The sequence below is a fragment of the Grampus griseus genome, assembly GCF_964374135.1.
Source record: "Grampus griseus genome assembly, chromosome: 2".
Classification (NCBI taxonomy): domain Eukaryota; kingdom Metazoa; phylum Chordata; class Mammalia; order Artiodactyla; family Delphinidae; genus Grampus; species Grampus griseus.
The window spans coordinates 40565187-40577620 of NC_139018.1; the positions used below are offsets into that span (position 1 = coordinate 40565187).

Here is a 12434-nt window from a genome sequence, read left to right on the forward strand (position 1 = left end):
TTATTTTTCATTTATTTCTGATCTGATCTTTATGATTTCTTTCCTTCTGCTAACTTTGAGGAATTTTTGTTCTTCTTTCTCTAACTGCTTTAGGTGTAACATTACATTGTTTATTTGAGATGTTTCTTGTTTCTTGAGGTAGGATTTTATTGCTATAACCTTCCCTCTTAGAACTGCTTTTGCGGCATCCCATAGGTTTTGGGTCATCGTGTTTTCATTGCCATTTGTTTATAGGTATTTTTTGATTTCCTCTTTGATTTCTTCAGTGATCACAGTAGTGTACTGTTTAGTCTCCACGTGTTTGTATTTTTTACAAATTTTTTCCTGTCACTGATATCTAGTCTCATAGCGTTGTGGTCGGAAAAGATACTTGATATGATTTCAATTTTCTTAAATTTACCAAGGCTTCATTTGTGACCCAAGATATCATCTATCCTGGAGAATGTTCCATAAGCACTTGAGAAGAAAATGTAATCTGCTGTTTTTGGATGGAATGTCCTATAAATATAAATTAAGTCCATCTTGTCTAATGTATCATTTAAAGCTTGTGTTTCCTTATTTATTTTCATTTTGAATGATCTGTCCATTGGTGAAAGTGGGGTGTTAAAGTCCCCTACTATGAATGTGTTACTGTTGATTTCCCCTTTTATGGCAGTTAGCATTTACCTTATCTATTGAGGTGGTCCTATGCTGGGTGCATAAATATTTACAATTGTTATATTTTCTTCTTGGATTGATCCCCTGATCATTATGTAGTGTCCTTCTTTGTCTCTTCTAATAGCCTTTATTTTAAAGTTTATTTTGTCTGATATGAGAATTGCTACTCCAGCTTTTGGAAACCACTGGCATGGAATATCTTTTTCCATTCCCTCACTTTCAGTCTGTATGTGTCCCTCGGTCTGAAGTGGGTCTCTTGTAGACAGCCTTATACGGGTCTTGTTTTTATATCCATTCGGCCAGTCTATGTCTTTTGGTTAGAATATTTAATCCACTTACATTTAAGGTAGTGATTGATATGTATGTTCCTATTACCATTTTCTTAATTGTTTTGGGTTTGTTATTGTAGGTCTTTTCCTTCTGTTGTGTTTCCTGCCTAGAGAAGTTCCTTTAGCATTGTTGTAAAGCTGGTTTGGTGGTGCTGAATTTCCTTAACTTTTGCTTGTCGGTAAAGGTTTTAATTTCTCTGTTGAATCTGAATGACATCCTTGCTGGGTAGACTAATATTGGTTGTAGGTTTTTCCCTTTCATCACTTTAAATATGTCCTGCCACTCCCTTCTGGCTTGCAGAGTTTCTGCTGAAAGATCAGCTGTTAACCTTATGGGGATTCCCTCATATGTTAATTGTTGCTTTTCCCTTGCTGCTTCTAATATTTTTTCTTTGTATTTAGTTTTTGATTAATATGTGTCTTGGTGTGTTTCTCCTTGAATTTATCCTGTATGGGACTCTCTGTGCTTCCTGGACTTGATTGACTACTTCCTTACCCATGTTAGGGAAGTCTTCAACTATAATCTCTTCAAATATTTTCTCAGTCCCTTTTTTTCTCTCTTCTTCTGGGAGCCCTATAATTTGAATGTTGGTGCATTTAATGTTGTCCCAGAGGTCTCTGAGATTGTCCTCAATTCTTTTCATTCATTTTCTTTATTCTGCTCTGCGGTAGTTTTCCACTATTTTATCTTCCAGGTCACTTATCCGTTCATCTGCCTCCATTATTCTGCTATTGATTCCTTCTAGAGAATTTTTAATGTCATTTATTGTGTTCTTCATCATTGTTTGTTTGCTCTTTAGTTCTTTAGGTCGTTGCTAAACGTTTCTTGTACTTTCTCCATTCTATTTCCAAGATTTCTGGATCATCTTTACTATCATTACTCTGAATTCTTTTTCAGGTAGACTGCCTATTTCCTCTTCACTTGTTTGGTGTGGTGGGTTTTTACCTTGCTCCTTCATCTGCTGTGTATTTCTCTGTTTTCTCATTTTGCTTAACTTACTGTGTTTGGGGTCTCCGTTTTGCAGGCTGCAAGTTCGTAGTTCCCGTTGTTTTTGGTGTCTGCTCCCTGTGGGTAAGGTTCATTCAGTGGGTTGTTTAGGCTTCCTGGTGGAGAGGACTGGTGCCTGTGTTCTGGTGGATGAGGTTGGATCTTGTCTTTCTGGTGGGCAGGACCACATCCGGTGCTGTGTTTTGGGGTGTCTGTGAACTTATTATGATTTTAGACACCCTCTCTGCTAATGGGTGGGGTTGTGTTGCTATCTTGCTAGTTTCCTGGCATAGGGTGTCCAGCACTATAGCTTGCTGGTTGCTGAGTGGAGCTGGGTCTTAGCATTGAGATGGAGATCTCTGGGAGAGCTTTCACTGTTTGATATTAGGTGGAGCCAGGAGGTGTCTGGTGGACCAATATCCTGAACTCACCTCTCCCACTTTAGAGGCTCAGGTCTGACACCTGGCCAGAGCACTAAGACTCTGTCAGCCATACGGCTCAGAAGAAAAGAGCAGAGAAAAACAAAAAAAAATGAAACAAAGAAAATTAAATTATAATAGTTATTAAAAAAATTTTTTTAATTATTAAAAATAAGAAAAAATAAAGAAAGAAGAGAGCAACCAAACCAAGAAACAAATCCACCAATGATTACAAGCACTAAAAACTATACTTTAAAAAAAAAAACAAAGCACAGACAAAACCCTAGGATAAATGGTAAAAGCAAAGCTATACAGACAAAATCACACAAAGAAGCATACACATACACGCTCACAAATAAGAGAAAAAAATGTGTGTGTGTGTGTGTGTGTGTGTGTGTGTGTGTGTGTGTATATATATACACATACACATATTAAAAAAAAGGCAGAGCCACCAAATCAATAAACAAATCTACCAATGATAATAAGCTCTAAATACTAAACTAAGATAAACATAAAACCAGAAACAAATTAGATGCAGAGAGCAAACCCCAAGTCTACAGTTGCTCCGAAAGTCCACCGCCTCAATTTTGGGATGATTTGTTGTCTATTCAGGTATTCTTCAGATACAGGTTACATCAGGTTGATTGTGGAGATTTAATCCGCTGCTCCTGAGGCTGCTGGGAGAGATTTCCCTTTCTCTTCTTTGTTCGCACAGCTCCTAGGGTTCAGCTTTGGATTTGGCCCCACCTCTGAGTGTAGGTCACCTGAGGGCGTCTGTTCCCGCCCAGACAGGATGGGGTTAAAGTAGCAGCTGTTTAGAGGGCTCTGGCTCACTTAGGCCGGGGGGAAGAAGGGGTATGGAATGTCAGGCGAGCCTGAAACAGCAGAGGCCAACATGACGTTGCACCAGCCTGAGGCGTGCCGTGTGTTCTCCCGGGGAAGTTGTCCCTGGATCACGGGACCCTAGCAGTGGTGGGCTTCACAGCCTCCTGGGAGGGGAGGTGTGGATAGTGACCTGTGCTTGTACACAGGCTTCTTTGTGGCTGCAGCAGCAGCCTTAGTGTTTCATGCCGATCTTGGTGTCCACGCTGATAGTGGCAGCTCAAGCTCATCTCTGGAGCTTGTTTAGGCAGTGCTCTGGATCCCCTCTCCTTGCACACCCTGAAACAATGGTCGCTTGTCTCTTAGGCAGTTCCAGACTTTTTCCAGACTCCTTCCCACTTTTTCCCCAGACTCCCTCCCAGCTAGCTGTGGAACACTAGCCCCCTTCAGGCTGTGTTCACGTAGCCAACCCCAGTTCTCTCCCTGGGATCTGACCTCCGAAGCCCAAGCCTCAGTTCCCAGACCCCACCCGCCCTGGTGGATGAGCAGACAAGCCCCTCAGGCTGGTGAGCGCTGGTCGGCACCAATCTTCTGTGCAGGAATCTCTCCGCTTTGCCCTCTGCACCTCTGTTGTTGTGCTCTCCTCCGTGGCTCCGAAGCTTCCCCCTCTGCTCATCCCCCCCGTCTCCGCCAGTGAAGGGGTTTCCTAATGTGTGGAAACTTTTCCTCCTTCACAGCTCCCTCCCAGAGGTGCAGGTCCTATCCCTATTCTTTTGTCTCTGTTTTTTCTCTTTTGCCCTACCCAGGTACATAGGTAGTTTCTTGCCTTTTGGGAAGTCTGAGGTCTTCTGCCAGCATTCAGTAGGTGTTCTGTAGGAGTTGCTCCACATGTAGATGTATTTTTGATGAATTTGTGGGGAGGAAGGTGATCTCCACGTCTCACTCATCCGCCATCTTTTTTTTTTTTTTTTTTTTTTTTTGCGGTACGCAGGCCTCTCACTGCTGTGGCCTCTCCCGCTGCGGAGCACAGGCTCCGGACATGCAGGCTCAGTGGCCATGGCCCACGGGCCCAGCCACTCCACGGCATGTGGGATCCTCCTGGACCGGGGCACGAATCCGCATCCCCTGCATCGGCAGGTGGATCCCCAACCACTGCGCCAGCAGGGAAGCGCCACTCCTCCGCCATCTTGAAGATCCTCCCCCCCATTACTTCTTTGGTTTCTACAATTTGATTTGCTACCAAAGCGCAACATTATATATTAAGAATAGATTTAATTGCTCAGTACAGTTTTTCCTTTCTTATTTCACACACAGTTGGATATCAATTTTCTATAAACAAATGTTAACAAAGAGTTTAATCTTCAGATGAGTTCAGAATAATAAGCAATGTTTGATGAAAATAGCTAAATCCTATTTGTTGTAATCAGAAAAGCCAATTTATGTCACAGATGAGCTCCCTTCTGGCCTACCCATGGATAATATAAAAAAAAGTTTTTTAAACATCAAGGGTAAAATACTCAAACAGCTTTTGCCTTTGGCAACGAATGACAGGCTCCCCTTTACTGCTCTCCAGCAATCAACAACAAAGGACCAAAAGCTATACTTAACAATTCTTAGCTTATCTTTGTGACTCAGTTTGTTTCCAGTTTGCATGACAAAGCGTAGTGAAGTATAGAACACCATCACAACTGAAGAAGCACCAGATTCCCAGCCTTAGATTCTCGTTTCTAATTTTATAACATGATCAAGGTGTCTTTCTGTGCTTCCAAAAGACTAAGACTTAGTACTTAAATCTGTAGATATGATGTATGGATATTTAATGATACAAGCTAGTAACAAATGGGGACGAAAAACTGCTACTTTGAGGTCTGTTCACTGGTTCAACTAGGAATGATGTAATAATGGTAACCACATCTATTCTTTAGGGGAAAATTTAATTAGAATTATTTATAAAATAAAAAGAAACAGAGGTCCTAAAATTATATTGTTGGAATCTGAACCAATTAGATTAAAATAACTAACAAATGACTGAGAAAACAAGCTGCAATCCCTACTTTAGGAGTGCAAAAAGCTATTACCCCAGAGAGGACAAAATATATACAAAATAACGTTTCACCTATTCATACATAAAACAGTGATTAAGTGGAACTCTCTTAGATATTCAAGTCACAAATTATATATAAATAATTCTTCTAATATGTACTGTACCCCTAGCACTTCCCCACTCACTGAGAGTTTAATGCCTAGGGAATATAATTCAAAAAATTCAGCCAATCTGTGAACATTCCTAACCAAAATATATTCACTGTCTCAACTCTACATATCTCAATACATAATAATTAAATCCTCATTTCATACTAATTATTTTACGCCAAGTTTTAACCCTTCATATTTCTCTAGGTTTACTAAATAAATAAATCCTGTCTTCTCAGTCACACAGCAAAGGATCTATTTCCAAAAAGCTTAATTAAATTTATGTCTCCCTTGGACGCTCTCCAAGTTCAGCATATCTAACTTCATTTGTTGTGTCTGACTTTTCTTTAAGTACAGCAGATCAAGAAAAGAAAAGGTCATTGCGGTGGCTCCTGTCCCTTAGATTACCCTCTATACAATCAGTCCACTATTAGAAGCAATAGTTGAAATCCTAGCTACCCTCAGATTAGAAAGACACCTAACAAAGAATTTATGTTTTGTTTTTGAGTATTCTCATTAACTAAATAAGGTATAGTAGAAAGAGAGTGAGTTTCAGTGCCATCTTTTACATGTAATCTATCCTCTCTGAGACTCAGTTTTCAGATCTGAAAAAATAGGAATACCATCTATTTCATGGAGATATAACAACAGAAAACAACACCTTTTATTAAAAGAAACTATCACAGGTCACAAAGTCTTAAGCAGTGTTGGCATCCTTGCCAACATCTGTTCAATGTAATCAAACCCTGGGATACAGGTGTTCAATAAATGTTACTTTTCATCCTGCATTTTAGGGATGATTTTTCCAAACAGTATAGAAACTCAACTTCATAAACATTTAGATTTTCATCTACATTATGTGTTAGTCTCCACATTCAGGAATATGGAATAAATTCAGTAATTCCACATAAAAACTGTGTCTAAATTTTCACCTTGCCCTTGAACCAAATGCTGAATTTTGCTAAAATAACAAACAATAAGTATTCCATCACACACTTAGGTTATATGAATGTCAACATGCATTAAAGTAATTGGATCACCTCCCTCCCACCACACACAAAAAAAGAAAACAAAAAATTCCAGGTGGATAATAGAAAGTTAAACAATAAAGAGTTCAAAAGACACCCTTAAGAGAGTGAAGAAAACAAGACATAAAGTGACAAAAGTTATTTACTATACATATGACTAATAAAAGGCTTAGATCCACAACATATAAAGAACTTCTACATATGAGCAAGTCTTGAACAGGTATTTCACAAAATAGGATAGCCAATGCTCAATCTCATTAGTGATCAGTGAAATAAAGTGTAGATTAAAATCACAAAACAGTACTAAATACCCGTCAGAATGGTTAAAGTGGAAAAGACAGAAAAGCACAAGTGTTGGTAGAAGTACAATTGGTGAAAACCAATTTGGAAAATGTTTTGGCAGTATCTCCTAAAATGAACATACATGATCACTATGACCTAGTAACTCTACTCTTAAGTAAACACTCACGAAACAATGTCTGTGCATGTGACCAGGAAACATATATTAAAATGTTAGTATAATGTATAATACCAAAACTCAAAAAAATCCAAACATCTATCAACAGTAGAATGGATAAATAGTAGTATATTCCTCTAATGGAACATTATCCAGCAATGAAAATGAAAAAAACCTACAGCTATATATAAAAACATAGATGAATCTTACAAATATAAGTTGGACAAGCAAAACATTAATCAGGTTAAGGCATACATGCTTAGATGTTAAAGCTATTTAAAAGAGCAAGAAAGGGAATGCCATAAAATACAGAAGAGTGACTGTTTCTGGGAAAAGGAATGGGGTGCTAGCCAGATGTGAGAAGTCATGAGGAGGACTTCTAAAGTACTGTGAATACTTTTTTCTTTTATCTGTGTGATGGTTACACAGATGTTCACTTTGTGATAATTCACTAAGCTATATGGTTTGGTTCTGTGCACCTTTGTGTATACGCAATACATTTTGCCAAACGAAAGGTTATAAAAAAGAGAGGAAGGGAAGAAGAAAGAAAATAAATAACAAGTCACAACACTATCTGGAAAGATATCTAATATATTAAGTTAAATACTAAAATCACATGAAATGATGACAAATAAGCACACAAAAAGATGCTCAACATCATTAGTCATCAGGGAAATGCAAATGAAAACCATAATGAGATAACCACTACACATCTGTTTAGAATGCCTAAAATACTAAAATTCTTAATACTGAGGATGCAGACAAACTGGAATACTCACCAATGTCGGTAGGAATGCAAACTGGTACAGGCACTTTGAAAAATAGTGAATGAAAATTTTTTACAAAGCTAAACATACCCCTACCATATATAAATCACCAATCTCATTCTTAGTAGTACTTACCCAAGAGAAATGAAAACGTATGTACACACACAATTGTAAGCAAATGTTTATAGCAGCCTTATTCATAATCATAAAAAAAGGAAACAACTCACATGTCCTTCAACTGATGAACGGATAAACAAACTGGTATATCCACACAATGGTATTATTACTTAACAAAAGGAACAACTATTGATACATGCAGCAACATGAATGATCTCAAATGCATGTTGTTAACTTAACAAAGCTAGACCTAAAAGGCTACACACTGTATGATTCCATTTACATGACATTCTGGAATATGTATTACCTAACTATACAACATAATGAGATTATAATGTAATTCACTTAGATACTTAACTATAATGACAACAAAAAGCATTACTTGTAAAATTACATTTGCACTTGGTTTAGCATTTTATATACATATTTTAATCCTCTGAATAATCATGTAAAGCTAAATCATCACAACTTTACCAATGAAAAAACAAATTCAAAAAGTAACATTTTACCCACAGATACACATCTAGTGATTGGTAAAGCTGGGGTTTAGTTCCATTGTATCTGGGTCTTTCCAAGCCCATTTTCTTTCCTCTACACCATACTGCCTCTTAGTTCAAAAGCACTGGTAATTGCTTAATGGATAGTGTTTTCTTTTGAATTATTTAAAGATGTGTTCATACTTCCTACATTTGCAAGTTTAAAATAAATCATGAAGGGAACACTCCTGCACTGCTGGTGGGAATGTGAATTGGTACAGCCACTATGGAGAACAGTATGGAGGTTCCTTAAAAAACTACAAACAGAACTACCATATGACCCAGCAATCCCACTACTGGGCATATACCCTGAGAAATCCATAATTCAAAAAGAGTCAGGTACCAAAATGTTCATTGCAGCTCTATTTACAATAGCCCGGAGATGGAAACAACCTAAGTGCCCATCATCGGATGAATGGATAAAGAAGATGTGGCACATATATACAATGGAATATTACTCAGCCATAAAAAGAAACGAAATTGAGCTATTTGTAATGAGGTGGACAGACCTAGAGTCTGTCATACAGAGTGAAGTAAGTCAGAAAGAGAAAGACAAATACCGTATGCTAACACATATATATGGAATTTAAGAAAAAAAATGTCATGAAGAACCTAGGGGTAAGACAGGAATAAAGACACAGACCTACTGGAGAACGGACTTGAGGATATGGGGAGGGGGAAGGGTGAGCTGTGACAAAGAGAGAGAGAGGCATGGACATATATACACTACCAAACTACCAAACGTAAGGCAGATAGCTAGTGGGAAGCAGCCACATAGCACAGGGATATCAGCTCGGTGCTGACCGCCTGGAGGGGTGGGATAGGGAGGGTGGGAGGGAGGGAGACACAAGAGGGAAGACATATGGGAACATATGTATATGTATAACTGATTCACTTTGTTATAAAGCAGAAACTAACACACCATTGTAAAGGAATTATACCCCAATAAAGATGTTAAATAAATAAATAAATCATGAATATTTCCTATTATTAAGGTACCCACATACCCACAATCATACAATACAAAGTTAAAATATACAACTTCTGCCCTCAAGATGTTTATAATCTAAGAGTTAGCACACATGACAAAGTAGGCAATTTTAAACCTCAAAAATAATAGCCAAGTAGTAGAAACATGGGTAGCGTGAGTACCTTATAATAACAAAATAATTCTAATTGCTTCTTCCCATCCCTTGTATCATCACTATCATTCATTTCACTTATATAAGGATATGTGTGTGAAGTATACATATATACATACACATAAGCAAACACAGTCAAATACAGTGTCATTATTATTTTAAACTGTTATCTGTTAGATCAATTAACAAGAAAAATAAAAGTTTTTATTTTATCTTCATTCATTTCTTCTCCAATGCTTTTCCTTAGATATCTGAGTTTCTGACCTGTATCATTTTCTTTGTCTCTAAAGCACTTCTTTTAACATTTCTTGCAAAAATGGTCTCCTGGCAAAAAATGCCCTCAGTTTTTGTCTGATAATTTTTATTTCTCCTTTACTTTTAAAGGATAATTTTGCACAGTACATTATTCTAGGTTGGTGGCTTTTTTCTCTCAACACCTTAAATAGTTCACTCCGCTCTCTTCTTGCTTGCATGGTTTCTAGGGAGAAGCCAGATAATAATTCTTATCTTTACTCCTCTATAAGTGAGGGATTTTTCCCCCTCTGGCTTCTTCAGGATTTTTTTATCTTCAATTTTCTGTTATTTGAAAATAATATGCCTAGGTATAAGAATCTTTTTGGCATTTATCCTACTTGGTGTTCTCTGAACTCCCTGGACCTTTGGTTTGATGTCTGATGTTGATTTTGGGAAATTCACAGTCATTACTGTTTCAAATACTTCTTCTGTTCCTTTCTTTCTTCTCTGGTATTGCCATTATGCTTATGTTACACCTTTTGTAGTCACCCCACAGTCCTTGGATATTCTGTTCTGGTTTTTTTTTTTGGTTTTTTTTGTTTTTTTTTTTTTTGCAGTACGTGGGCCTCTCACTGTTGTGGCCTCTCCCGTTGCAGAGCACAGGCTCCGGACGCACAGGCTCAGTGGCCATGGCTCATGGGCCCAGCCGCTCCGCGGCATGTGGGATTTTCCCGGACCGGGGCACAAACCCGTTTTCCCCTGCATCAGCAGGCGGACTCTCAACCACTGCACCACCAGGGAAGCCCTGTTCTGTTTTTTTTTATTCCGGGCTTTTTCTCTTTGGTTTTCAGTTTCCAAGAATTCTACTGATACATCCTCTTGCTCAAGACTCTTTCCTCATGCATGTCCAATCTACTAATAAGGCCATCAAAAGCACTCTTCAATTCTGTTACAGTGTGTTTTTTTTCTCTAGCATTTCTTTTTGGTTCTTTCTTGGAACTTCCATCTCTCTACTTACATCGTCCATCTGTTCTTGCATGTGGTCTACTTTATCTATTAGCACTCTTAGCATATTAATCACAGTTGTTTTAAATTCCAAGTATGATAATTCCAACACCCCTGCCATATCTAATCCTGATTCTCATGCTTGCTCTGTCTCTTTCAATTGTGTTTTCTGCCTTTTAGTATATCTTATAATTTTTTTTTTGACAGCCAGGCATGATACACTTTTTAAAATGACCTTCTATAAACAGGTCTTTAGTAATATGGTGGTAAGGTGCGGGGGGGGGGGGGGATGGCTGAACAATGTATAGTCTTATGATAAGATCTCAGTCTTTTAGAAAGCCTGTGCTTCTGGACTGTGAACTTCACACACACACTTCTCAATCCATCTCCCTCCCCTCAGGTGGAACAGGATGGCTAGAGTGAGCTGAAGTTGTGTATTTCCCTTCACCCACATCAGTTAGCCTCTGATAAAACTCCAGCAGGTTAGGCTCTGGTGAAATAGTTTATCCTAAGGGCAAGCCTTGTTAGGAGGAACAGAATGCTCTGGCATATTTCAAAGTCATTCCTTTTCCCCCTCCTCTATCAAAAGCATGAGGGGATTTTTCTGATATTTACTGAGAGAATCTGGTAGAGACACAACAGGTAAGACTCACAAAAATGTGGGGCCTCTGATGACCGGTTTCCCCTGGAGTTTTTAACTCTCAGAGTTGCCCACACTGAACCTCCAGCAATTTGTCAACCAATTCAGGTTTCCCTACACCAGCACTGGCTTCCAACAAGGTTGCTGCTCTAGTGAACTGTGATTCACTGTAGTCTCTGCTGGTCTCTCCAATTTTAAGGGCAGTGGTTTGCTTTGTGACCTCTCTACTAAAAAAGTCGTTGATTTTTCAGTGTGTTCAGGTTTCTACTTGTTGTTAGGATGGAGTGGCAACTTCCAAGCTTCTTACATGCCATAACCAGAAAGCGGAAGTTTGCATTTTCTTTTAAGAAATGTTTTTCTACACCACAAGCTTAAAAACTTATGTAGAATAATAAAACACATACAAACTCAATATCATATAGAACAAAACTGTGTTACATACTTTGTAAATTATTTATTTATTATTTTTCACTTTCCTCTTACAATGCACATATTTATATTTCTAGACATGCAGCCTAGATCAGACACTGTTCTTAAATATCTGAACCTCCCCGTTTATCTATAAAAATCAATATAAAATTATAAACTATAATCCTTGAAATATATCTTCCAAACAAGTGATTAAAATACAGCTTACCATTTTGATGCCTGTGGAAAATGTCACTGGTTTTGTAGGTTTAGGTTTCTCAAGTTGCATTTCCAGTTGGGTAGATCTATCTTTATGCTGAGCCAAAAGCAGAGCAACGGGGAGATCAGAACTCTCCTGCAAGAAAAGTTAAAATGTGAAAGTTAAAAGTTAAAAATAAAAGCAATGAGTCTTTTATTTTAAATTATGCCTTTCCATAAACATTTGATGTCAACCTAGGTATTCACTTTATGGAGAACACTTTACAAAAAACTTTAACAATCCATAATAAGAAAAGGCTGCTTTAGACTCATAAATCAAAATAACCTACAAAAAAGGATTTTTATAAAATCCACATTAAAGACAATATAATAGGGTCTTATTTCATCTAGCAAAACCAACCATATTTATTAAAATAAAAAAATTAGAAGCTAATCACAAAAATAGTACAAAGTACTATAACTTAGATCAGATG

The 12434-nt window shown here is 37.8% G+C and overlaps 1 protein-coding gene across 3 annotated transcripts in view; it reads right to left on the minus strand.

Moving 5' to 3' along the window:
- The window catches only part of MNAT1 (MNAT1 component of CDK activating kinase), a 220279-nt gene that overhangs the window by 134844 nt on the left and 73001 nt on the right, over nucleotides 1-12434 (minus strand). For 2 of the 3 annotated variants that reach the window (XM_082647792.1, XM_082647794.1), the window contains exons 6-7: nucleotides 11972-12097; nucleotides 7673-7705 (exon numbers count right to left, since the gene is read on the minus strand). In XM_082647792.1, coding sequence (XP_082503918.1) covers nucleotides 7673-7705; nucleotides 11972-12097 — 159 coding nt within the window. The remainder of the gene's footprint in view (nucleotides 1-7672; nucleotides 7706-11971; nucleotides 12098-12434) is intronic. The other variant, XM_082647793.1, reaches the window with a different exon arrangement.